Here is a 26,858-nt window from a genome sequence, read left to right on the forward strand (position 1 = left end):
GTAGGGATTTTAGCGGACGTGAATGTAAATAAATTATATATATATATTGCTAACCCAAGTGCTACTTCTCTCGGGGAGAGCTAGGGGTCTCCCCAGCGGGGGTCACACATGGCTATTCTGGAAAGTCCTGGGTGTCTGGGCCTGGCTTGCGGACAGACAGGGTCCCAGCCCTGGACCAACAGAGCTGGTTGCTGGAGGCTTCTTCAGACACGGGTCCTCTGGGCAAGGCGGCAGGCAACAGCAGTGACCAGGGCTGCACCTTTGCCAGACCCATCCTCTGACTGCAGGAAGGTAACCACACAGCGAGGGGCAAGCTCCCGCACTGTGGCTGCCACCAGGCTGGAGAAGCTGTGAGGGGGAGAAGCCAGTGTGAGCCTAGGTCAGTCCAGTCCCATTTGGCCATGGCCCCCCTGCCGAGCCCACCACCCAGACTCACTGAGGGTGCAGCTTGTAGAGGGTCCCATCAACCCCCACGGATATGGTCAGCTCTTCCAGGCCCCGGTTCTCACGAATCTTCTCCACCACAGCAGCCACGCCTGCCCCACAAAGCTGGGCAGCCCTCTGGGACACAGCCTGGCACACCTCCAGGACCATCAGAGCATCATCTGAGGTCAGGGGCAGTCCCAGATCCTCCAGGATGGCTCGGACCTGCCTCAGGGCCAGGCTATCACTGGGAACAGGAGGGAACAGAGGGGCAGGGTCCTGCATGAGCACCCCCTCTCATGACTTTTCTGTCCTTTGGGGTGGACCTCCCTCCAACCAGCATTCCACCCCAGGAGAGAGTCCTTTGGGAGGTGGAGGGACATAATATAGGCCTCAGCACCTTTCAATCTCAGAGAGAAACTTGGTCTTAAAGATGTCCCTGGTCTGAAGGCGCTGGGTCTGCTGGCCCCGGAAGAGAACTCCAAGGCTAGTCAGATGCAAGAGGATGTGGCGGACGATCTCTCCCAGGTACATGCCACTGATCATCTTCTCAAACCTGCATGAACGTGTGTGTGTGCCCACAGGGCTAAGGCCCCAGCCCCAGCCACCACCAGCCACCAGCCATATCAACTAGTGCCGGCCACCACCAGTCACACCTGCCTGGCCCAACCCATACCTCTGCTTGCCGGGGTTGATGGATGCCTGGTCCACACTGGCATCAAAACGGGTGCTGAGCATGCTGAGAGAGCCGTCATCCCCAAAGGCACCCCACTCCGTGTTGATGCACATCTGGCCTGAGTCCCCATCCACACTTGCCACATTCCGGAGCTCCTCCATGTAGCAGACATTGGTGCCTGTTCCTGCAGAGGGGTCAAATGGGATGTCTGCATTGACTGATGCCCACAAGATCCCTCTGAGCCCCTCCCACTGAGATGGCTCATTTCCTACCCCTCCATCTCCACGTGCTTGTTGGCCCGTTCCAGGGCCAGGTCAGTCCTCCTTCCTTCCTTTCTCACATCCCTTCTTCAGACCCTGCCACCACCAAGCCCCCTGGGCCTCCACTTCTTCCCCTACCAGCACCACCATCAGTCCATCTCCCATGCTGCCTCAGGGTGCTCCCTAAATGCCTGAGAGTCATGTCATCTCCTGGGAGATGTGTGATAGCCCCGCAGTCACACAGGTGAGAGGCCCACGCCTTCTTGGACTGACCTTCCGGGTCTTTAGTCAAATAGCAGGTGCTGGGCCAGGAACCAGGGACATAAAAATGAGATATGAGGAGGAGCCCCACAGTGGCCAGAGCCGGGGCAACGAGCAGCCAGCTATGATGCTGCCCAAATAGAGGTGCAAAGAAGAGCATCACAGGATGCCCAGGCACAGGTGAGTCTTCCTGCCTCAAAAGTAATGAAAAACCACAGCGGGAACATGACATTTAGATGTGACCTTGATGCCAAGAAGCTTACAGACAGAGGGCACACCCTGGATAGAGGTATTTCCTTCCTCTCCCCAACACACGATCAGCTCTAAGCAGGTGTGTTGGCCCCCGGAACTCCTCCATCCAGGTACTTATCCACACAGCAATCTGCACCACCTCTCTCCAGCACAGTGCCAGGCACTATGATCAAGAAGCTCCCAGTCTCCTGCGAGCCTGCCACACATACCCCGCTCTAAGAGACGGATGTCCAAGGCGCTATGAGAGCCCTCCTCCTCCATCTAGCCAATCCCTTTTTTCAAGGCTTTCTTTTTAAGTCTCACTCATGTTGGGACCGCTTCTTTCCTGATCTTGGCCTCATCACCCTGGCATTTAGAGTTGGGTTCAGCTCTCTCTGATGGCCATGTGCTCTTCTGGACTCAATCCCCGCTAAACAGTCAGTTCCAAGAAGGCAGATATTTTCCCCTTTTTAATGTCTTCCTGTCCCTGCATCCAGCCTCCAACTGCCACATGAGAGGAGCTTAATAAAGACTTAGAATCTTGGACTACTCAAAGGACTATCTCAACTCATTCTCTGCACACCCCCACCCCTGGGGTCCACTGCATTCCAACTACTGTGTGTGTCTTGAGCCAGGCATCCTGCTACACTTTGACTTTGTCCCCTCTCATTTCATCCTCATCACCCCTTCAGACTGGCATTGTTATCATCTCCACTTTAGAGATGAGGAAACTGAGGCTTTGGCGATTTGCCCAAAGTCATACAGGTGGAAGTGACAGAGCTAGTGTGCTGTGCTATGCTTAGTCGCTCAGTCATGTCCAACTCTTCGCGACCCCATGGACTATAGCCCGCCAGGCTCCTCTGCCCATGGGGATTCTCCAGGCAAGAATACTGGAGTAGGTTGCCATGCCCTGCTCCAGGGGATCTTCCCAACCCAGGGATAGAACCCTTGTCTCCTATACTGCAGGTGGATTCTTTACCGTCTGAGCCACCAGGGAAGACCAAGAATACTGGAGTGGGTAGCCTATCCCTTCTCCAGCGGATCTTCCGGACCTAGGAATCAAATTGGGGTCTCTTGCATTGCAGGAGGATTCTTTACCAGCTGAGCTACCTGGGAAGCCTGACATAGCTAGTATTTCTACCCAAATCTATAACACTCCAAAGCTCACATTCATTTAACAGATAAGCAAACTGAGGTTCAGAGAGCTTAAATGACTATGAGTCAGCAGCAGAGCTGGGCTAGACACCCAAGCTCCTCTCAACCCAATAGTGTTCCAGGGCCCCATGGGCTCAGGTTGGAATGTTGCCACATCCCCAAAGCGAGGGGAACATCCAACCTGAGGAATCAACAGGAGGCAGTAAATTAGCATCAGGCAGTAGAGTCACAAAAGGCAGGGTGCTCCTCACCGACAATGAGGCCAACCTCACAACGGGGGTCCTCGTAGCCACAGGACATCATGGTCCCCACCGTGTCATTGACAATGGCAACCACATTCAGCTCCACTGCCTGCACAAAAAAGGATGCCTCTAGTTGCTGGGCAACGCGGTTGTCACAGCAACCAGCACCAGACCCAGAGGTCTCTACTGCAGAGGGCCCCCCAGCAGGCAGACGGAGACCCCTCACTCCCTTCAAGGCCTGTTGCACCAAAGCAGCCCTGGAGACAGACTCCTTACCTGTCGGCGCCTGATGGCTTCCCGCAGCAGACACACAACGTCTTGGCCCTCGCAGTCAGATGCTTTGAAACCCTTTGTCCAGTTCAGGAGGATGCCCTGGGGTGGGACCAAGGGAAGGCAGGAAGCTGGAGGCCCCTTGGAATCTCACTTTGCCTCCCCAAAGCCTGTATCCCATTGGAATACAGTGTATACAATTCCCTCGCCAGTGGGAGGCTGTCCTACTCTACCCACACGGCTAAGGGCCTTGCCCTCTGCCCCCTCTCAACTCTCCAGTGTGAAGAAGCCTATTAATAACCATCCAACCAACGTCTTCTATTTTTAGTGCCAGAATGCTGAGATGGTCTGAAGGTCTGGCCATTTTAAGACATCTGCCTAGAAGGAATGGTCCTTTGTAATTGGGTTAGGAATGAACGGAATGAGTGCTGTGTGTTGAGAAAGGGAAGGACAGAGAGAGGTCTAAATGACAGCAGAGTCCGCTCCTACAGAAACAACTAGCAAGAGCCACCTGAGAGGGAGAAATTCCGAGCTGGGACAGAGCTGAGTCAATGGGAGGTTCACACGCATGTTTCAGATGCAAACAAGGGGTGAATGGAAGAGCCAGAAGCAGACGCCTGAGCAGGACAGGAGGGGCACAGTGATTCCCCGTGAGAAACTGGCCTTAAACTGGGGACTTAGTAACGGTGGCCTGGCTGAACTTGGGGCTGTTCTTTTCTTATTGTGCTTCCCCTGGGTGGGATGGGGACAGGGGAACTATTCTACCACCATTAGGAGAAATGACTGCTCTGTCCAAGTAGAAGCATAAAGAGCAGATCTGGGAATCTTTGGAGCAGGAGATTTTAGAAATATTAACTGACATTTCCGCCAGTAGTTTCCTTTTATTCCTTTTCCTATAGAACCACGGCTAGAGTGGTCTGTGCTCATTGTCTCAAAAAGAGAAACCAGAGCGAAAGAGTGGGTAAGAGGGAAAGCCAGCTGGTGAGTAACAGCAAAGCTTCCCTGCTCCCAGATGAGGGGAAGACCCCCTGGTCTGGGGAAGGTGAGGTGGGCAGGAGTCAGAGCCAGGTTCCGGATGGCTTTCGGAGAAAGATGTCTTAGCCCTCTACCCTGGGCCTGCCACTGTAGGGGAGGGGAAGAAACAGAAGGGATTTGGATAATCTGAAAACAGAAATGGCCTCTGACCTCCTTCCACGGAGGGGAAGGTGAGGTGTCAAGGGAGATGTCAAGACCCAAGAGAGCAAGAGGGGGAGTCCAAATAGCCGGCTCCTAGATGTCTCCCCAAACCCCCGGCTTGTTTGCACATTCTATACAGCAAAGGAGGGGCCCCTGCCTGAATAAGGGGGTCCCTGAATTGATTAACATTAAGTTTTCACTCCTGAAAAGAATCTTGGCTTAACATAGAAATTGAGTTCTGTTATAGAAAATGAATAGGACCATGTTTCCTGCATGCCTGATTTTGCACACCGAGTTCCACCTGCTTCTCACACCTTTTGTTATTGTTGTTGTTGTGTCCGACTCTTTTGAGGCCCCATGGACTATAGCCCAGGATCCTCTCCAGGCAAGAATGGGATTCTCTAGGCGAGAATACTGGAGTGGCTGCCATTTCCTTCTCCAGGGGATCTTCCTGACCAAGGGATCAAACCCTTATCTCTGGCATTGCAGGCAGATGCCTTACCACTGGGCCACATGGAAAGCCCTTCTCTCTCACCTTACAAGGAATAATAAAAAGGTGCCAGAATGCTTAGACTGGAGGGAGACACTGCAGAGAGACACTGCCCACTGCATGATCCAAAGGAAACTGGAGCACAGAGGTCCATGTCTGAGAGGTCAGAGCAGGAGCAGAGGGGAAGGGGAAACCACAGGAAGGCTGGTTGGAGTAGAGGAGGCAGAACTTTCCAGAGAGCACAGGTGTGGAAGAACCTGGTGGGCACCTTCAGGGCCAGTAAGCTCCTCATCAGAGGAGTTTTTAAGCAGAAGTTGGGGGTGTTGAGAAGAAGACTCCTAGGAACTTGGATCAGAGGTCTGGGAGGAGCAGTCCTTAGGGGTATGCATGAGAAGTCCAGCACTCCTGATGAAGGATGTGGAGGTATTGCATCTAGACCTGTGCCTGCCCCTCTGTCAATCCCAGCCACGCACCTAACCCTGAGCCAGGCTAACACCAGCAAGGCTGGGAATGGAATAAGGACAAATAAACCATGCAACCACAAGCCGCTTTGAGAGACAGAACAAACTCTGCCTTCAGTCTGCAGGCCTACACTGCTCCCAGGTGCCCAGACCTAACCCTGACTCCACTCTCCTGCCCACTGGCAGCCTCTAGGGATAACTAACTATGTCCTTCTCCATCCCATGTCTTTCCATGGCCCTGGATTCCAGGCCATTTTACCACATCCCTTCCACCTGAGCATGCCAAGTCTGGGAAAACTGAGGCTAGGTCAAGGCACAACCCTGCAGTGCCTCCAACTGGTCCTCTCCCCAGCCCAGAAAGCCCTCTCTGGACCTCCTGCCCACTCCATGAAGAGCATGTTAGCGGAAAACCTCTGAGGATGGCTTCCTCAGGCCCTGCCTTTCTCACCTGGTCCAGGCCCATCTGCCTGCACGGGAAGGAGAAGGTGAAACCCAGGGGGAGACTCTGCCCACTCAGGCCCTGCTTCTGCTGGAAGTCCACAATGCAGTCCACAATATGGTCAAAGAGCTGTGAGGTAGGAGCGAGTCAGGGAGCGGGCCCCTAGGCCCTTCCCTCCCCACTGACATCAGCTCCAGGCTGTGGGTACCTGCTGCCCAGAACCCTGGGTCACGCACTCCGGGATGGAATAGATCTGGCTGGAGATCTGCACACCTCCTGCAGTCACACGCACCAGGAGGACTCGAAAGTTGGTGCCCCCCAGGTCCAGGGCCAGGAAGTCCCCACGCTCTGTGAGGCAGAGACCCTCAGGGCCAGGACGGAGCTGGAGGCTCCAGCCCCACACATGCTGTGACCCCTGGGAGCCCGTGTCCCCGCTCCACGTTCAGGCCAGGTCCTTACCGCTGCCATCAGGCGTGGCCCGCACGTAAGTGGGCAGCATGCGGAGGGAAGAGGCTTCCCCTTGGAGCCCCTTGGCCATGGCCTCTCGCATCTGTGCCTGCACCCCCACCAGCTGCTCCCGGGTCACCCGGAATGGTGCCAGGGTCTCCTCCAACAGGCGCCGCTGGGCAGCCAGGCGGGCGGCCACCGCAGTCACCATAGCCACGCCCCGGCCGCCCCCGTCCACAGAGGGGATGAAGGAGACATCGCAGTCAGGGGCCAGGAGCATCACTGTCTCCCGTAGGACACTGAGAAACCTAAACAGACACACAGCAGCTGTGCCCTGGCTTGGCACCTGGCCCTGACCCCTGCAGCATGCCAAAGCCCTGGGCTCCCTCACTTCAAATCAGTTCAGTTCGAAACCCATCTATGCACCAGCCATGCACCCAGTGCTCCTGTGATCCCCCCCCTTGCACACCCAAGAGAACCCTCTTTCTTTCTTCTGACCTCTTCTGACCTCCCCTAACCCTCCATCCATCTTTATTCTGCTAGGGAGCCATTCACACCCACTGCCTTGCACCCGTGGTACCAGAGTGCCCTCTGGGTGTGTATCACACCCACACACATGCTCTGGTGACCTGCTCACACAGGTTCACGCTGTATTCCAAGTACCTGGGGTGTCGCTCAAACACTCGGCCTCCAGTGGCCACAGCGATCTGAAGAGCCTGCTGCTCCCGGCTGTGCTGGAGGCGGGAGAGGACAGCGGCCAGAGCAGCAGCGCAGAGCTGGGCGGCCCGCGTGCACACAGCCATGCACACACGCTGCACCCACTCAGCATCTGAGGGCTTCGGGTTCAGGCCCAAGTCCTGCAGGACAGCGTGCACACGGGCTGCCCCAGCAGAGGGACTGGGGGGACAGGGTGCTGCTTTGGGGCTCAAGGAGGCCAGAAGCTCCCTGCCCCCACCAAAGCCCCATGCACAGCTCCGTCAGGGGAAAACCACGCTCCCCCCACTCCCAAGTCAGGGAATGGCTTTGTCACAGCCCCCTCGCCTGCTGCACTTACTCCTCCATCTCAGCCACGTGTTCCAGGAGGATGCTGCCTTGGCTTCGCAGGACAGGGGAGGTGTGGCCGCCAAAGAGGACCCCGCGCTGGGCCAGGTGAGCCAGCACCAGCCGCACCAGCTCACCCAGGTACAGACCCCCAATCATCTTCTCAAACCTACATGCAGGAAGGGTGGCTGGCCAGAGCCTTGCCTAAGCCCTCAGCCCTCCTGCCCCCGCCTCCAAGAACTCCTAAAGAGGGCTCATTTTCTTTGCGGTCCCTGACTGAAGGGTCCAGAAGCAAATGACCTCCTCGGAGATAGTTGGGTGTTTACCTAGACCACACTACCCCCCTGGCTTAGATGAAGTTCAAAGGGGCTCCTGGAAGGACCCAAGGAGAGTAGGAGACCCTTTGTTTGACTACTCCCAACCCCTAGCCCCTGTTGGAGCTGGCCAGAGTCAGGAATAAGAGTGGAAAACTCTGCATTCTAGAACCTTGAGCCATTCCTTCTTTGAGACTGGCCAGGGCCCCCTAGGATGCAAGTGGGGAGCAGGAGGCACGGGCCTAAAGGCTAGAGTACAATAGAGCAGGAGTGGAACAATGCAGTTATAGGACTTAGAGAGAAGTGAGGCTACCTCTGGGCACCCGGGTTCAACGACTCATGGTCCAGGGTGTGGTCGAAGATGGTCTGCACTGGCCCCAGGGCCCCCTCGTCACTGAAGGAGCCCCACTCAATGCTGATGCAGACGCGGCCCCGGTCCTCGTCCAGCACTGCCACGTGCCTTGCCTCCTCCATGTAGCATGCATTGGTGCCGGTGTCTGGCAGGGACAACCCCATCAGGGCCTGCCCACCAGGCAGCCAGGCCCTCCATCCACTATCACAAATGCCCGCGTGACCTACCTACAACAAGCCCGACTTCACACGGCCCGACCCCTGGCTCGCAGCCCATCATGGTTCCCACGGTGTCATTCACCACAGCAACAACATCAATGCCGTGGACCTGGGCAACAGAGAGGACAGAGGTTGGGGAGCCTGGGAGGTGGGTGGGGCTGGGGCCCTGGATTTGATGGAGACTTGCAGGGTCCCCCAAAGGTGTGTCCGCATGTTTGTGCCATGTATGCTCGAGGTCCTCCCACCCTATAAAGGATTTTCTTCCCTCTTACCCCTGCCACTTGGCTCCTCTGCCCCTGTCTCAGGCCCTGGAGGTCCCAGAGGCTCTCAGCCTCAGCCACTACTTCTGGAACCCCAGTGCTCCTCACAGGACCAGGACAAGAGTAAGCAAGCATGTCACCTTGAAGGGTGCACTGTACGCACTTCACTTGCTCGCCCTGGTCCTGGCCTATCTTCCCAAGCCTGCTCCTCTCAGTCCTGACTTCCAGCTACTCACGCAGCACCCACAGTGGCGAGTCCGCATGGATCCAGAGCAGCCTTTCTTAGCCATTCAGACTTCTGAAAATGCCCTTCACTGAAATTAGAACTTCCCCAGCCACAGTTTATGCACCTGGCAAACTTCGCCTTCAGGTCTCTGCTCAGGTCACAGTGTGACCCTTCCTGTGCTCCCAGAGTCATCGGAACCACCTTCTCAACAGGGACAATCTTTTATTGGGATGCTGTCCCCACTAGGCTTGCAGGGTCCTTGAGGACAGGGTCAAGTCTTTTCATCTGTTTCCCCTTTAGTCCTCAATATTTACTTGACCCTTCTTAATCTCAGTCTCCTCATCTATAAAATGAGAATGTGTTGTGTGCTTCGTCACTCAGTTATGTCCGACTCTTTGTGACCCCATGGACTGTAGCTCGCCAGCCAGCTTCCTCTGTCCATGGGTATTCTCCAGGCAAGAATACTGGAGTGGGTTATCGTGCCCTCCTTCAGGGGATCTTCCCAACCCAGGGATCGAACCCTGGTCTCCCACATTGCATCAGTTTCTTTACCATCTGAGGCACCAGAGAAACCCAAGAACACTGGAGTGGGTAGCCTATCCCTTCTCCAGCAGACCTTCCCCAGCCAGGAATCGAACTGGGGTCTCCTGGATTCTCCTGGGTTTAGAATCCCAGCTGAGCTACCAGAGAAGCCCATAGAATGAGAATGGTAGCAGCATTTACCCCCAGGGTTCAGTGGATAAAGGATACCAACAGGACAGGAAAGCAGGCCCTCCCAGACCCAAGGCAGAGCCCTATTTGCTCCCCTGCCTCTACTTACTCCCTGCCTCTGGATGGCGTCTCGTAGCAATTGGACCACATCCTGGCCTTCCACATCACTGCACTTAAAACCTTTGGTCCAGGAAATGAGGGTGCTCTGGAGGCAGGAAAGTCAGGTCAATCCAATGACCTTCACGGCCCTGCAGCCCCTCCACCCGCTGTCCCCATAGCCACTCTGCCTCACCTTGTCCAGGCCTGTCTGGTGACAAGGGAAGGAGAAGCTGAACCCCAGCTGCAGACCTTGATTGCCCACGGGCAGCACAGCCAGGAACTCAGACAGGCAGCGGGTGGCAAAGTCAAAGAGCTGTGGGATGGGGTTGGGGGCTTAACTCTGCCCACTGGAGCCCCGGCGGCCCTGCCAGGCCCGGACTATGCACTGAGTGCTCACCTGCTGACCAGGACCCAGCATCACTTCCTGGGGGATCACAAACTCCTGACTCCGGGGCTCCACCTTGTGCCCCTCGATGCCCGTTAGGGTCACCCATAGAACACGCAGTGAGGCCCCTGTGGCCCCCAGCTCCAGCACCACGAAGTCCCCTTGTTCTGTGGGCAAGCAGGTCACAGAAAAGCATGTGGCTGGTGAGACCAAGGCCTCCACCTCCCAGAAACATTCCTAAGGCCTGTGTAGGCTCATCAAGGGACCTTAGCGATGGAGCAAGGGGTAAGGAACAACCCCCCCACCCCCACCTCTCTCCCAGATCAGAACCCTCTCTGCAGGCCTGGCCACACATCTTAGTCTGTGCCACCCACCAGTGCCATGTGGGATAGACCCCACATATGTGGGCAGCATCCGGACAGCAGGGGCAGGGCCTGCTCGCCCCCTCAGCGCCTGCTCCATGGAGCCCAGGAGGCTGGTTTGGATCTGCCGCAGCTGCGCCCCTGTCACCGTGAACTGCCGTAGGCATTCCTGCACCTGAGGAGAAACGGGCAGACATCTGGGCGGGCGGCCTGTTGGCCTAGCCATATCCCCCAACTCCAACCAGGACAGAGGCCAGCCTGGCCCAGCTCACACCTCCCTTCCCTAACTCAGAGCAGCAGCCCTCCCTCAGCTCTCCTAGGGGCTGACCTGAGCCCTGCTTGAGCCCCATGAACCTTGCTGCTCTCCCAGGCACTATCCAGCCCCCCTCCTCACCGCTTTACACAGCCGTGGCTTTCCCGCCGCCCACAGCCTGCACCAGCTCCTGCACTCTCAGAAGGCTCCTCTCTGGAGGGAAGACCCACACACTTTCTCCTGCTCTATTCCCGCATGGCTCCTTGTCAGCTCTCTGCACCTCCCTCCACTTCTTTGAATTCAGGGATGGCGAGGCCTCTCCCCTATCACCCCACTACTGATTGGCTCTGGTTCCCCAGTACCCAGAGCCAAGCTGCTCAGTGCATTGTTGTTGGACGAACAAATGAATGAATAAATGTGTGAACGCACTTCGGGTTCAGGGGCTTCCCTCTTCTGATATGCTCCATTGTGGCACCTGGGCAAGCCTGGCCCAGGAGAGTTTGGGGGGCCACACTGTGGAGGACAGTCCTCCCACAGTTTGGCCATCCTTCCCACAGACATTGACTGAGCCCCTAATACGTACCCAGCACTGTTCTAAGCACCATATATTGCACAACCAGCTGAGCCTGCTCTTGTGGAACTCAGATTCCAGTGTAGAGGACAGAAAATAAGCACAGAAACACATAATACGGTTCTGGTAGTAATGGGAGAAAAGAAAGGCAGAAATAGAAGTTCAGGAGTGACCAGGGGAGGAAGAGGTATTTTTGGATATTGGTCAGCAAAGGTTTCCCTGTGGAAGTGACCTAAATGAAAGAGAGGAATGAGCCATTTGAAGATTTGGAGGAAGAACACAAAGGGATTATCTTCAGAGCAAAGGGGATGGATGTGGGGGAAGGCTGGGCCAGGAGTGGATCAGAGTGAAGGGAGGGGCAGGCAGACAGGGAAAGCAGAGGATGGGACACGATGTTCTCCACTGGAAGCTCAGTGGAGCTTAAGAAAAGCTCCAGTACCTCAAGTCTGTGTGGGAACCTCCCCTGGACAACCCTCTGGCCTGTCCTTCCAAGAGACCTCAGCAGTCTCCTTGAGTTCCTTGGAGGGCCCCACGCCCTGATTCTACTCTCCCAGACCCCTACCGCCCATCTCATAGGAATAGAATTCCTAAAAAAAAAAAAAAAAAAAAAGAATTCTTATGACTTGCTGCCCCACACTGGGCCCATATCTGAAAAGTACCACTCAGGCACCTGGATAAGGAGGCAGGGAGAGCCAGGGAGGGGAGGCTGCCCACTGAGGGAGACGGAAGCAACTCAGTCCCACCCCTGCTTTAGGAAGAGAATGGGAAACAGATCCCTACAGAAGTGAAGGATTCTAACTGGAGCACCAGATGTGCAGTTTCAAAGCACGTTACTGCTTTCAGTAGCCATGTGTGCTAGGAGAGGCTATTACTATGTCACAAATGAGGAAACAGGTTCAGAGAAGGCCAGTCATCTGCCTAATCCAAGTAGTAAGGGGAAGAGTGGGACTTGAATCCAGACCTCTCTGACTACAGAGATGTTTCCAAATAAATGTGAAGCCTTATAAAAACACCTGAAAAGAACCCAAAGCTGATGAAGAAACTCCATCATCAAGAACTTGGGGTGAGAAAGCTTACATCTGAGTCCTTGCCCTGCCACTTCCTAGCAATGTGAAAGGGTCAGTCACTCAGTCATGTCCGACTCTTTGAGACCCCATGGGGTTGCGGTGTAGCACACCAGGCTCCTCTGCCCATGGAATTCTCCAGGCAAGGATACTAGAGTGGGTAGCCATTTCCTTCTCTAGGTGATCTTCCCAACCTAGGGATCAAACCCAGTTCTCCCGCAATGCAGGCAGATTCTTTAACTTCTGAGCTACCAGGGAAGTCCTGGCAGTGTGGCCCTGGGCAAGTCAAACTTCTCTCTGACATAATCAGACTTACCTCTTATGCAACACCAGGAGAATAATAATACTCCCTGGCCAGTGCTGGTGGGCGTGCAGCAGCCAGGAGAAGCTACTGGAGTCTCCTCCTTCAACCTCCCCCAAGAGGAGTGGGAAGAGACCTCAGCCAGGAGAGTGAGGGTGGATTTTATGTGACTTCAATGCGGGACTCTTTGACCAACATGCTGTGTTGGTCAGTCTGGGTCCATCACCTCACCTCTCCTCTGTCAAGCAGGAGTAAAATATCACCCCCTTCTCAGTAATGTGAGAGGACTGAGAAGACAGTAGATGTGAAGAGGTGAGACAGTGGCCGGTCTACAGGACAAGCTCAACATGGTTCCCTTTTCTCAGAGTACAAGTTACAACCAGCCTGGGAAGCCTGACTCCATGTCCCTTCTGGAAACAAAGAGTCCTGAGGGAACGGATGTGGAAGGGATGCAGGTGGTGCTGGGCTCCAACACCATGTGGTTCTTAGATCACTATGGGAAGGGGAGCTGAGACTGAGGCCTGTGGTGCTGAGTGGGGACCCAAGGCCACAGGATGTTTAGCTGCATGTGAAGGTCCCCCAAAGCCAAAGAAAACTGTCTTTAAACTGCACAGGTGTGCAGTTGAGCCAGCAGGGTTGGTGTGGGACCAGTGTGCAAGTCTCAAGAGAGAGTGGCGTGAAGTAAGAGAGGAAATGGTGGCAGGCAAGCCCAGCACGGCAGACTGCAGCAGAGTCCCTGCTCCCTTCTGTGGCCCAGTTATGGGCTGTGCATAGAGGAAATGTTTACAGCAGGGTCTGGGGCAGAGGTTGGACAAGGGTAAAGTGGGGGCATGAAATGCAGTGAGGGATGATGCCCCCACAGTGTGGGCAACAAGCCAAATCCAGCAGATGTCAGAATGGGCTGGGAAACTAAAGAAACGGCAGGGAACAATTCAAGAACCCCTTCATGAATGCCTCCTCTCTGCAGTTCCTTTATCTCCAACAGCTCACTGAATCTGCCAGGGTGGGGGGATTAGACTTTATTTTCCTCCATTGTACTGATGAAGAAACAGAGATGAAGAGATATGAAATGCTTACCCAAGTGTTTCCTGCTCAAGGGTGTGGTAGGGAAGGGCTTCTAAATCTTGGTCAAGAAGACAGGAAAAAGAGAAACTCACTCTGAGCTAACCTGAGGTATGCGGACCACAATAACCTCCCAAGTTGAGTTCAGCACTGAAATCAGCCCTGTGTGCCTGACTGCAGTGGCCATGTTGAGGGGAAAGAGATGTAGAGGAATGACTAGAGAAGTGAGGAGAGGAAGGGCCTTAAGCTTTCTACCAGAAAAACCCTGGAGGGTCCTTTCTAGACTGAGACAACCCAACATACCAAAAGTGATATATTTGGAGCTGAAACACCTCAGCTCAAGCTCCTGTCATGCCTTAAACTCAAGGCACATCACCTCTCTAAGCCCCTTCATCCTTACCTGTTAGAGGAAAAGATAAACCCCACCTCTCAGTGGTGTGGGGTCTTGAAAGAGGAAGTTACTAGATCAGATATGAAAGGCTCAGTAAGCTGGAAAGGGCTGCGTGGGTGTGAGCCCATGGCTCTGTGGTGGGGCCGCTCCTGCTTGAAGGGACCTAGTGTTGAACTTACCATCTCAGAGCGGTTTGAAGGGCAGGGCAAACCTTCTTGGGGGCAGCCGGGGGCTCCTTCCCCTTGCTGCAACCCTAGAGACCCAATGGAGTCCATGTGGTTCCACAATGGTGAGGGGTGGCCTCCTATGGGAGGAAAGGGATAGCCCAGATGAACCACGTACTCCACGGCCTGTGATGAACCTCAGAGGCTGTGATGAAGACCCTTAACTTTCTTCCTTCTGAAGGGGACCAGGTAGGAAGAAGTGGGCAGAGCTCAGAATCTCTGATCATCAAAGATTCTTTAGTAAATCAACCAGAAGGCCCTCATTTTCCAGAGCATGTACAGCAAGAGAGCACTGGCAAGGCTGATTTCTCATCCCAAAGCCATTCATTCATTCTGTCATTCATTCACATTTACCAGTCCCTAATGTCTACTGTGGCTTCCCTGGTGGCTTAGTGGTGAAGAATCTGCCTGCCAATGCAGGAGACACAAGTTTGATCCCTGGGTCAGAAAGATCCCATGGAGAAGGAAAAGGTAACCCACTCTAGTATTCTTGCCTGGGAAATCCCATGGACACAGGAGCCTGGTGGGCTACAGATTATGGGGTCACACAGAATCAGATACAACTTAGCGACTAAAACAACAACAGTGCCATGTGCTGGTGTACAGATGAAGCAGACCTAGGCCACACCCTCAGGGACTTCACAGCTTTACCAGTAATCACAGTGTGATTGACACAGGCAGTGGCAGGTGGACTTGCTGCTGTACTTGGGAGTTCAGGGATGTGCTAGAGGTTCGGAACAAAGGGTGCGAGGTAAGTGGGGAGTGGGTTAAGATCTGCCACAGAAGCAAGCAGGCTGGCTTGGCATCTTCATGCCAAGTTGAGTGAATTTCATGCTGAAGAGAGATGGGGACAGGGACGAATCTACACTTCAGAAAAGGGTTCCACCAGTGCTATGACTTTGGGCATGTATGACTTTGCGTTTCAGTTTCTTTATGTGTAAAAAACAGGAGATGATAGTACCTACCTTTGCAAGGTGGACACCAGAGTTAAACAGAGTGACAACAGGGAAAATGCTGTGGGAACTGTGATGTACAACACAGACAACATGGTGGGCTTCAGAAGGTGGGATGATGCTGACCCAAAAGCCCTGTGCTCGAAGTTGAGGACACAGCTCTCCACAGAGCTGCTGCACCATCTCTCCATCTCATGCGTGCTTGCTAAGTCGCTTCAGTGGTGTCTGACTCTGTGCGACCCTAGGGAGGAGGAGCCACCAGGCTCCTCTGTCCATGGGATTCTCCTGGCAAGAGGACTGGAGTGGGTTGCCACGCCCTCCTCCAGGGGATCTTCTTGACCCAGGGATTAATATCTCTTGCACTGGCAGGGGTGTTCTTTACCACTAGCGCCACCTGGGAAGACCCCCTCTCCATCTCAAGGCCTTTTTTTTTTTTTTTTTTAATCTGGATATGAATTAAAAGGGGACCAGGAAGTTTCCAAAGAAGACTTCAAGGATTCAAGTGCCCTTCAAGGGTGGTGCAGTGGAGGGCCCAAGATGGGCAGAAGGCATCTGGCCCTCTCCTATAACAGGTAAACTTTGGGAAAGTTGCCTTCCCTCCATTGCAACCTCTCCGCACCTGCCCTTCCCATCACATCCATGACTTTGCCCTTCCTGTCGTCACCCGTGATCTCCTGACTGCCCAGTCTCAGCCTTTTCCTCAGTCCCCACCCTTTCGTCCTCTCAGACATGCAAAGCCATGAGAATTCTCTTCACTGAGAAGTTCTCTTCTCCCTTGGCTGCGCCCATCAGTCTTTCCTGGCCTCCTTCTGCTAGAGAAGGCTCCTCAAACTCAATGGTCAAAGTCACATTCATTTTCTCCTTCACTTTTCCCCATGAAATTCTTCTCCTGTCCTTCACCTTGGCTGGAGGCATTCTTGTTGCCTCTATACATCCCTGACCTTCATTTCCTCTATGCAATCATTTCTCAGGCTTAAAAAAGCTGAGAGTGGAAAGAGCTCCCCTGTGTGTCCCCGTCTCCCAGTTCCCACAGACACTGTCCTAGACCTCGCACCCATCTGACTATTCCAACAGTCTCCTAATTGATACTCTTGCTGTGTGTCTACCTCCCCACCCTACCCAAAACAAACATGTCACCAGAGTGACTGTGCAAAAATAGACTTTATCATATCATTCCCCAGTTCCATCTCCCCTAAGAAAGGAAGACAACCTTCACACTGTGATGGTTTCTACCGCAGAAAAAACAAGTCCCCAACACTTTATTGTGGCGTTGCAGGCCCCTGACATTGTCCTCAATCCAAGCTTCCTCTCTTGCTCCTCCCCTTCATATTCCAGACACACTATGAGCTTTGTCCTATCTCTGGCTGTTCAGCCTTTGTTCACAGCCTTCCCTGGAATTGCTGTGTCTGAGTCATTATTTCTTCAGTGCCCAGCAGAGAGCTTGGCCTAAGCAGCTGCCAGTAAAGCTGGTCTAGCAGCTAGAAAAATTGACAGATGGGGAGTTTTTTCTTATTCAGAGAACCAAGAAATCAGTTTCCAACAATTCTCCCCAAAGTCACATATACCTGTACTCTCTCTCAAATCTGTCAAACGTATGTTCCACATATGTTAGAGGTCTCTTTTGAGGATAAAATGGGATAAATGAGGCAATTATCTTTGGGAAAGGAAGGCCTAGGGATACACACATAGTGAGATTTCACTCTCCTTTCAAGGCCCAGCTAGCTCATTCATTCACTCTCTTATTCATTCCTTCTTCTATTCAATATTTATTCAACACTTCTACACATCAGAGACTATAAGGCTTCCCTCAAGTAACCCCAGTGTTTATACTTCTGGTAAATGCATTCATTTGTGTCTCTTCCAGCTGAGAGTCCCTATGGCAAAGGACATGTCTCCCACATTACTAGGTCCCTGAACCCAGTCTAGGGCCTCATGTTTGAATAACTAGGGGCCTCTTGGCATTTTTCAACTGAATCAACTACATCGAACGGGCCTTCCTTCTGAAAGGTATGCCAGGGACCTCTACCAAGGATGGGAACTACCACTGAAGAAAAGCCAACTTAGTCTTTCTAGCCTCCACTCATCCAGGATGGACTAAGTAGGAGAGATGAGGGCAAGGGGCTGGAACTGAGGTTGGCAGTAATTAGAGGAGGATCTTACCTGGGAGAAGCAGCAGTTGGTCACTCTCCTTAGATCAGAGCTCTTCTTTCTCAATGAGACATCCACCAGCCTGGTTTGCACCCCAAAGTGAAACTCACCAGTGATATGAGTTACAATGTCACCAAGCCCCACCCTCTCACCAGACACCAGCTAATTCAGGAAGGTGCACTTCCCTCTGAGTCTGGGGGAGGTTAGGTTAGGCAGGGCCATGGTGCAAATTTAAGCAAGATCACCACAGAAAGTTGATAGTCCTGAACTAAGTCAAGAGCCCTAGGATTTTCCCTCTGCAATGCTGGGAAGCTCCATCCATTTTACAAGCACTCCGAGTCTGAGTTCTGAGGTGGTGTCTCACCCCTGGAAAGGAACTAGAGAAACCTAGCCTGGGAAATACGCAATTCAATGGACAATTTTCCAAAACATGGAAGGACTTACTAAATGAACAAGAGGCAATGTGGGAGTACAAGAGGAAGAGACTAACCCTGCCCTAGAGTGGGCAGAAATTGAGGAAGCGAGCCCTAAAGAAAGAGTGGGAGTGTGTCCTTGACAAAGAGAAGAACATGCACAAAATCACGGAGCACAGGCAACTTCACGGAATTGGGGTGCAGCTCCAAGGACCTCAAGACGACACATGTAGGTGAGGACATATGATGGGGTGAGAGGCAGCCAGACTGTGGAGTTTAGCCTTTAGTCTATAGGCCAAGAGGTTAATGGTAGTTTCACACTGTGGAACTTCTCTACCAGAAGGGGAATAGGACTCTCAAGCTGCAGTGGAGCTGTGGGCCATCCAGACGGTTTTCCCTGAACTAGTCTTCTGGAATGTGCAGAAAGCTGGGGTATCACTGTGCCCAGTGTTATGGTCTAAATAGTTTTGTCCCCCACCCCCACCAACCTAATCCTTATGTTGAAAGCCTCATGCTGAAGGTGATGGTATTAGGACGTGGGGTCTTTGGGAGGTGATTAGGCCCTAAGGGTGGAACCCTAATGAATGGGACCGGTGTTCTCATCATAAGTCGCTGAAAGCTCTCTTGCCTCTTCTGCCATGTGAGGATACAAGAAGTTGGTGGTCTGCAACCTGGAAGAGGGCCTTCATCTGACCATGCTGGCACATTGATCTTAGACATCCAGCTGCCAGAACTGTGAGAAATACATTTCCATTGTTTATAAGCCACTCAGTCTGTGGTACTATTTAATAGCAAGCCAAATGGACTAAGATACCCACCATGGTAACTAGACGTACTGCACCAATTTCCCTCAAAATTGGTGAGCAGATACTTTAAAACATCAGGCTACCTCATTAACAGTGAAGTGAAGTGAAGTGAAAGTCTCTCAGTCATGTTTGACTCTTTGCAACCCCCTAGGCACAGTCGATGGAATTCTCCAGGCAGGAATACTGGAGTGGGTAGCCTTTCCCTTCTCCAGGGGATCTTCCCAACCCAGGGATTGAACCTAGGTCTCCCACATTGCAGGCGGATTCTTTACCATATGAGTCAGTACTCGGCCTACACATGACACCAGGATGGAGACCAAGGATGATACCTATTCTATCAGTCTAGGGTGTGACTGGACCTGGCAACATGCCAGACATCAGCTCCAGTGGGCAGCAATCAGGCAGATAAGCTCTAAAGGCAGGAATATTGGGAATGGGTGTGGGGCGGACAGAGTGGCTGTCATTCACAACATAACAGCCTGCCTAGCTTGGGGCTCGTCTCTCTCAACTGTGTTCAGTTAGGAGAGAACACAGAACTGAATGCCAAAGGCCCAACTGTGATTCATGCTGACAGTTTGCTGTCTCCTGAACCTGAGTGAGGATACACCTCTGACAAGCAATGCCAGGGCTCTTTGTCTATGTTTCTGGAAGTCCCATGTCTATTTCCCCAGCAGCAGGGGTCCCAGCTCCCTAGGCAGAGTGTCAAAGAAGGCCTATGTCAGGGCCTATGGAGGGAGGAGGCAGCCTGGGCTTGGTGTCTGTGAACTACTATGACAGCCCTGACTGTAGCAGAGGCATAGCAAGATCAGTCGTTCTCTTTATACACCAGATGACCATTGACCAAGGGGAAGGACAAGTCCTGACAAGGCTCATAGACCCTAAACACCGATCTCCAGCTGTTGAGGAGGAACTAAGGAAAGAGGAGAGGCAGTTAGCTGGGGGAAAGGTGGGCTGTAGCCCAGGTACCATGGCTGGGATGAGAGCCAGGCCATCCATGTTCTAAGCTGCTCCCAGGCTTGCTTCTCACAGCTGACAGTGCCCCCTGGCCAGGCACACAGGCCCTCAGGCCCAAACAAGCTTCCTGCCTTTCCCCCCATGCCCTTTTACTCCAGCTCTCCTATACCCAACAAGCTGCTCTTTACTGTTAAGTGTTTTGTTCATGCTGATCCGTCTGGATTGACTCCCTCTTTGCCCCATCCAGCCTTTCCACTTAATTTTTCCTCATTCTTTAAATTACACCTCAAGACATCACCAATGCTGGGAGCCTTCCCAGACAAGCTCCTCCTGGCCCTGATCCCAGCTGAGTAGCAGCCTATTGATCCCATAGTCTCGATCTCCCTGTATCACTGCATTGACTACGATCTATCAATAGAATCTGTCTGCCTTCCCCACTGCACTGTGGACTCTCAAAGAATGATTCTTATTTATCTCTGGAGCCCATGTTTTAGATCTAACATGAGATGAAAAGTGAAGGTGCAAGTTGCCCAGTCGTATCTGACTCTTTGCAACCTCATGGACTGGAGCCCACCAGTCCATGGGATTTCCAAGGTAAGAATACCAGAGTGGGTTGCTATTTCCTTCTCCAGGCGATCTTCCCAACCCAGGGATGGAACCTGGGTCTCCTGCATTGCAGGTGGATTCTTTACCATCTGAGCCACCAGGGAAGAGGTATCAGTTAATTTTTGTTAAATTGAAGAACTCTCCCACAACCTCAATAGTACAGGGCTCTTAAAACTGAGAGGAAATAAGTAAACTCTTCTTGCCTTCCAGGTACATATGGCTTCAGCAGCCTTCCCACTCAGGGTTTATACATTCTTCCATCTTCCCACTGGTACTACCATCTACTTACTACATGCCTTTTCCTCACCCCAATTCCCATCTTCTAGTTCAACTTAGGGCCAAAGCTGCTCTGCCTCACAGGCGAGAATGGGCCCATCCAAGCTTAAAATCCCCATTGGATTCTGTGACTCCAGTGGGGTTAGGAAGTAGTGTGGAACAGCAGAGAATCAGCACTGGCGTCAGACAGACCTGGTTTTGACTCCCATCACATTTACCAGTTGTATGACAAGGTGAGTTTCTGCACTTCGCTGAGCCTCCGTTTTCTATGTATAAAACATAAAGACTAATGCTTAGGACAGGTTCCTCCAGAAGTGGACCTAATTTGAGTGTAATTTAATTGGGAAGCAATGTAGGCCAGGGTTAGGATTAGGGCAATGCATGTGAAGTGCCAGCTACAAAATGTGGAGAAACCCTGTCAAGTTCATAGTGTCAACTCTTCCTTTGCATGAACTAGAGTGAGGGCCCCTCACCTCAGTCCCAGCCCTGATCTAGGAAGCACTGACAGGAGTTGGAAATGAGACAGAAAGAGGAGGAAGTCAACAGAACATACATAATTAAGCTGCTGCTGAGCTGAGAGCTCCTGAAGTTCAATCCCTGAGGGAACTCTGGTGAGGTGAGGAGGCTGGGGAATTTATGCTCCAAATTCCATTTTCACTGGTTGAGGGCTGCCCCAGAGGCCCTCACTTCCTGGCACTCCCAGCTATGCCGCACACTAGCCTAGAGAAGTGCTAAGGCAGAGAGTTGCAGGTCCTTGCAATAGGACCCTGTGGGTATGCAATAGAACAATGAGTGCCCAGGGGAAATGGGCAAGGCACAGCTTCAGTTAGAGGGCTGTTATCAGGATGAAGTGAAATGACACAACCACCGTGCCTAATAGAAAAGTTACCTTCTCCTTCCCCATTCATCACAATACCTTGTGAAGTTCATGGAGTTTCCCAGCTCCTCGAGTTGACAACACTAGCAGAACAGCTGCTTCCCTTCTTTAAGAAGTAAAACAAAAACAAGAAACAAAACCCCAAAACTTGATGGCCTGAGGCAAGCTCTAGACACCTGAGTTTGCTGTGGAAGGCTGGTACTTGATGGAACTAAGGTCATCAAACTGTATCCTCTTACATCTGCACATCACCTCTCTCTGGCTTTTCCACCTGTCACTGTGACACTACTTAAGACATACAAAACTAGCATCACACTGAAATAACAACTACTGCCATTCACTCACCTTCTATGAGATAGATACTGTGCTTTTATATACATTATCTTACTCTTTAGAACCCTGTAAGCTTTCTCCCAATTCATAGAAAAGGAAACTAGGTCTCAGAGATGTTAACTTGTATCAGAAGCAGAGGTTCAGATTCAGTTCAGTTCAGTCACTCAGTCGTGTTCGACTCTTCGTGACCCCATGGACTGCAGCACGCCAGCCTTCCCTGTCCATCATCAACTCCCAGAGTCTACTCAAACTCATGTCCATTGAGTCAGTGATGCCATCCAACCATCTCATCCTCTGTTGTCCCCTTCTCCTCCCACCTTCAATCTTTCCCAGCAGCAGGGTCTTTTCAAATGAGTCAGTTCTTCGAATTGGGTGGCCAGTTTCAAGTTGATGTCATACTCTTTCCACTGACTTTGTCTCTTCACTGTCGAAGGTCCCTCACACAGAATCACCAGTATTGGGAGAATAAGACAAATGAGCAAGCAGTTTTTTCCAAAGACAGAGATGGGAGGGCCTAGGGAGGTATCTGTTTTCTCCTGATTCCACATTAGTTAACAAATAAGCCTATCAGTAGTAGTCCTGCTGATCTACACCCTCCTCCAACAATTTGCCACTGATTCATGTTCTAGGGAGACTGCTCAACTATAAGTTAAATAATTCCCTTTCCAGAATCAGCCCTTTCCCTATTCTTATCTCCAGGCAGAGAGATAAACATACTACCCTGTTCATAGAACTTTACCTCCAATAAACTGCCATTTACTGAGAAAGAAAACTAGTGAAAGTTAAAGTGATGGGACATAACTGATAAACTACTTCTCATTAGAAGGAAAACGGGAAAATAATACTAGCGTTTTTGTTAGGACTGAAGAGGCAGAGCACTGTAGTCTCACTGCCAAGGACAAAAAGTGTTTTTTATTTTTTTATTCTAAGCCTTTGTTTCCTCATCTGAAAATTGGGGGGGATAATACCTACCTTATAAGACTGCTGTGAGGATTAAACGAAGGCACACATTGCCTGAACCATAGCAAATGCTCAAAAAATAACAGCAATTATTTATGTGATGCTGGCCACAATGTCAGTGCCATCCAACACCACGACATGGAAGAAACAGAGTGAGCCTGCCATCCTGCCTTCTTCTAACTCTAAGAGCTTGTATGCAAAGGCAGCTAGGCAGGAAACAGTGCATTAAAAGCCTGTGCTGTGCCCTACATCAAGCTATCTCTCAACTTCCCAGTCTAACATATACTTCACATTTGTTTTAAAATAAAGGAAGGACTTCCCTGGTGGTCGAGTGGCTAAGACTCTGAACTCCCAATGCAGGGGGCCTGGGTTCAATCCCCAGTCAAGGAACTAGATCCTATATGCTGCCAAGAGTCTGTATATTGAACTAAAGATTCTGCATGCCACAATCAAGACCCAGTGCAAATAAATGAATTAAAATAAATTTTAAAAAATAAAGGAAAAGAAAATTTTGGACTTGGTAAATCAGAAGTCAGGAGAGTCTGAGTGGTGTCCCATTTATCCTGTCCCAAGATCCTTTCCTGCTTGGTAGTCACCTCATAACAACTTCCACTACAACATCAAATCAACTTGGGCCAATGCTAGTTTTCTCAACATCCTTGTTTGGTCATCTCCCTTAAGTAGTTGCTTCTGCCATTCAACATCCTCTCATCTTTGGAGTCTGTCTGTGCACTGAGGATAGACCACAGCTCTGTTCTTCACTGGAAGATCCTGAGCAAGAAGGTTGAGAACATGCATTCCTCTACTGATGTACTGAAATAGAAGTTACTTCCTGTTGCTGCTATGACCTCTTTTGGCAAGAGAAGCAATCTCAGCTTTAGCAGATAAATATGAAAGGCATCTCCACTGGTTAATCCAGGAAGAAAAAATAATTGTATAGAAATTAATAACTTGAGAGTTCATTTACAACTTCCTGGAAAGAATGACTGGGCATATTCCTTCAAAGGTCCTGTGCTCTGGCTGAGAAGTCTTAACTGGGTGAGGCAGCAAGATGAAGCGACAAGTCACTGAACAGTAAGGACAGCAGAACAGAAGTAGTATTCAATCCCTTGGCATCTTCCAGAATGATGTCAGAGAAGGTCAAAACAGTAAAACTGTACACTACACATTCAGTGAATATATGCAGTATGTCAGAGACCAGTAATGGAATTACAAAACATGCAATTTATGAGTCTGAGAACTAGCTCCATAATTAAAACACCCCGCCCCAGCCCTGCAACACAGAGACAAAAAGGAAACTCTCCATCTTATTGAAATAAGACTTCATACAAACATAGATAAATATATTTAAATTTTCTTTTTAACTATACGTGAATTCAAACAGATTGTTATAAAACAGAACACTATACACAGTTGTCTGTATAGCTCATAGAAAACATAAAAACCAGAATGCTGAGTAGATGCTGGTAGTAGAAACTGTAGGGGCAAAACTTCCTTAACAATGAACTGCAGGCCACTAAGGCTTAATAAACATGGCAGACTTCTAGTGCTAATGATTTTGTCAACCTTCGGACCCTAGAAATTCAGGATTTCCTCCTTCTTCCTCTGCCTGCTTTGGTTTGTGTCTGGCTACGTGGCCGGACAGTAAGCTGCTTTTTAAAGTCCACTAAGCAATCTGTGGCTTCTGAAACAGAAACAAAAGACTTGATGGGAGACTCATTTGAATCGAGATGTGTAAGGGAATTCTTCATCTCTCTGCTGCAGCCTGCTTCTTCTAGCCCTGGTGAAGACACCCTAGAGAGGAGAAAAAAACATCAGAATTCAAGATACACCTACTAATAAGCAATAAGTATGTGTCTCAGGGGTATTTACATATACTACTAGCTCACATAATCTTTGGAATAATTCAATCAGATAAGTACTGTCATTTCCCTTTCACAGCTGAGGACACTGGGTAAATCATACACCCAAAACTATACAGTCAGGCAGTGAGGAAATGAGGATTCAGACCCAAATTCCCAAAGTGCTTGAATTCTAAGTCAAAAGATGAGGGCTGGGTAGGGATAGACAGGCAAAAAAGAGTAAGACAGCTTTTTCTGTGCTTATATTAACACCATGAGTGAACAGAGGTAGTCATCCAATTCTTAGCCTAGACATATGAGGGTAACAGAGTTATATCGAGAGTGGTCACACAGCTCCACAGCTTTCTACTTCAACTGCTTGAATACCACATTATACACAGAATATAGGACCAGGCCTGTACTTTTCTAAAACTGTTGACAGCCACACTTCAATGCACACCCCAATTCACCTGAAGGCTCCTGTTTCTGAAAACTTGGTCTTTATCTCTGCATCTGTGATAGGAGAGAAAAAGTAATAATTTTTTTAGTAGTGCTACAATCATAATACTTTTCACTGATCATGTGCTCCTATGTTCTGGGCACTGCTCTTCATCAGGTTTATCCAGGTAGCTCAGATCCCCAACCCCCAGACCAATGGAATGTGAGCATTAGCATCCAATAGGCTTAGCTGCAGAAGTACAGAGGTGAACACTTTTGAATGAATAACCACTGAATAAACCTACTTCAAGTCTGGACTTGAGGAACAACGAGTTGCCAAGGGAAATATGCTACCTGCAGATCTATAATCTGCTAACCTAAAGGCAGCAGGCTATGGGGCTCAGAGAGGCAGCCTTTTTATAGTCATCACAAGACACAACAGATTTACTTGGTCGGAATGAACTATTAGAACTAAATGGCAAGCAAATCTCATCAGACCTAAGCAAAAGTTCCTCTTTCATCTACAACTAGTAAATTTTAACAAAAGCAACTACCAACAACAAGAACAATAATAATAATAGCAGCTAACATTTATCAAGAGCCTATTTACATCAGGGAATATATGTGGAGCTTTACTAGATATAATCCTTTCAATCTATGAAGCCAGTATCACTAACTCTATGCAATGCTACAGACTCTCAGGAGGGTAGGTAGAGACACTAAGCTAAGGGTAACATGAATAATGCACAAAACATCAGGAGAAGATAGTAAAGTCTGGTTTTCAGTGTAAAAGGTATTTAGGGCTTGTGCCATTGCCCTATGATTTGGAAATGTTTTTTCCCCAATTTAACAGATAGTAGAAAGCTCAAGCTTTATAAAAGCTGAAACAAAACACATGATAAATAAGACAGAGTATTTCACATTCCTTAGGGAGAGATGATCTAGATCAAGTCTCAAAGGCCAGCTGATTGGGTCAAATGTGTACCCTCATAACTCTAGTAAAAACTGTAGTAAAAGAGTTGGTAGTGGCTATGTTTATTGGAAGGCCTTAGGCAGAAGCTCAGAAAACTGGTCCTGAGGGCCTCACCTGCAGTCTTGTACTCAGATTGTTCCAAGAGACGGAGGAGACGACCTTCATTTTGGCCTTTATCCTGTGTCAGAGAAAAAGAGATGAAAAGGTTACACAGAGAGTCTAAAATACAACTTCCTAAAAAAAATAAAAATAAAATACAACTTCCTTAGCCTAGATCACAGATATCTCCACGTGAGAAGAGGTGTGGGGACATAGCTGAATGGAAGTCATTTGCTTTCTAATAAAGGAGGGTACACAATTAAAAAAAGAAAAAGGTGGGGGGCTTCTCTGCTGACTCAGGTGGTAAAGAATCTGCCTGCAATGCAGGAGACCTGGGTTCAAACTCTGGGTCAGGAAGATCCCCTGGAGAAAGAAATGGCAACCCACACCAGTATTCTTGCCTGGAAAATTTCATGGACAGAGCAACCTGGCAGGTTACAGTCCATGCTGTCTCAAAGAGTCCAACACAACTGAGTGACTTATCACTTTTACACAGTAAAAAAGCAAATATGATTAACAGATACATCTTTATGCCAAGAATATATCCAGGAATGGATACGAGAGTCAAGGCAAATTATTCTCAGTTTAGTTCAGTCACTCAGTTGTGTTCGGCTCTTTGTGACCCTATGGACTGCAGCACGCCGCCAGCCTTCCCTATCCATCACCAACTCCTGGAGCTTGCTCAAACTCATGTCCGTTGAATCAGTGATGCCATCCAACCATCTCATCCTCTGTCTTCCCCTTCGCCTGCCTTCAATCTTTCCCAGCATCAGGGTCTTTTCCAATGAGTCAGTTCTTCACATCAGGTGGCCAAAG

General features: G+C 50.5%; 2 protein-coding genes and 1 non-coding gene across 9 annotated transcripts in view; 1 reads left to right on the top strand and 2 right to left on the bottom strand.

Annotated features, from left to right (window-relative positions):
• Positions 1–19: 19 nt before the first annotated feature.
• Positions 20–17,857, bottom strand: HK3 (hexokinase 3). The gene is made up of 19 exons (XM_061150988.1): positions 17,479–17,857; positions 14,321–14,445; positions 10,512–10,674; positions 10,150–10,304; positions 9,946–10,065; positions 9,763–9,858; positions 8,466–8,565; positions 8,200–8,383; positions 7,586–7,741; positions 7,195–7,428; positions 6,544–6,839; positions 6,293–6,432; positions 6,094–6,213; positions 3,525–3,620; positions 3,258–3,357; positions 1,100–1,283; positions 824–979; positions 437–670; positions 20–348 (listed from the first exon to the last, which is right to left on the bottom strand). The coding sequence occupies exons 2-19, from the start codon at positions 14,414–14,416 to the stop codon at positions 204–206; spliced, it is 2,775 nt and encodes a 924-aa protein (XP_061006971.1). The 5' UTR covers positions 14,417–14,445; positions 17,479–17,857; the 3' UTR covers positions 20–203.
• A 5,151-nt stretch (positions 17,858–23,008) lies between these two features.
• Positions 23,009–23,081, top strand: TRNAG-CCC (transfer RNA glycine (anticodon CCC)). The gene has a single exon. It is a non-coding gene; the product is annotated as a tRNA-Gly (tRNA).
• A 932-nt stretch (positions 23,082–24,013) lies between these two features.
• The window catches only part of UIMC1 (ubiquitin interaction motif containing 1), a 120,016-nt gene continuing 117,171 nt past the window's right edge, over positions 24,014–26,858 (bottom strand). For all 7 annotated transcript variants that reach the window (XM_061150991.1, XM_061150994.1, XM_061150993.1 and 4 more), the window contains 3 exons: positions 26,058–26,121; positions 25,003–25,045; positions 24,014–24,485 (listed from right to left, as the gene is read on the bottom strand). In XM_061150991.1, the coding sequence (XP_061006974.1) occupies positions 24,275–24,485; positions 25,003–25,045; positions 26,058–26,121 (318 nt within the window). In that variant the 3' untranslated portion in view covers positions 24,014–24,274. The remainder of the gene's footprint in view (positions 24,486–25,002; positions 25,046–26,057; positions 26,122–26,858) is intronic.

The sequence above is a fragment of the Dama dama genome, chromosome 9, assembly GCF_033118175.1.
Source record: "Dama dama isolate Ldn47 chromosome 9, ASM3311817v1, whole genome shotgun sequence".
NCBI lineage: Eukaryota > Metazoa > Chordata > Mammalia > Artiodactyla > Cervidae > Dama > Dama dama.

Coding starts and splice junctions, on each gene's coding strand:
- HK3 (XM_061150988.1), bottom strand. CDS start 14,416: ATGGACTCCATTGGGTCTCTAGGGTTGCAGCAAGGGGAAGGAGCCCCC. Junction 9,859..9,945: donor ACCAGACAGGCCTGGACAAG/GTGAGGCAGAGT, acceptor TCCTGCCTCCAG/AGCACCCTCATTTCCTGGAC. Junction 3,358..3,524: donor AAGCCATCAGGCGCCGACAG/GTAAGGAGTCTG, acceptor TTTTTTGTGCAG/GCAGTGGAGCTGAATGTGGT.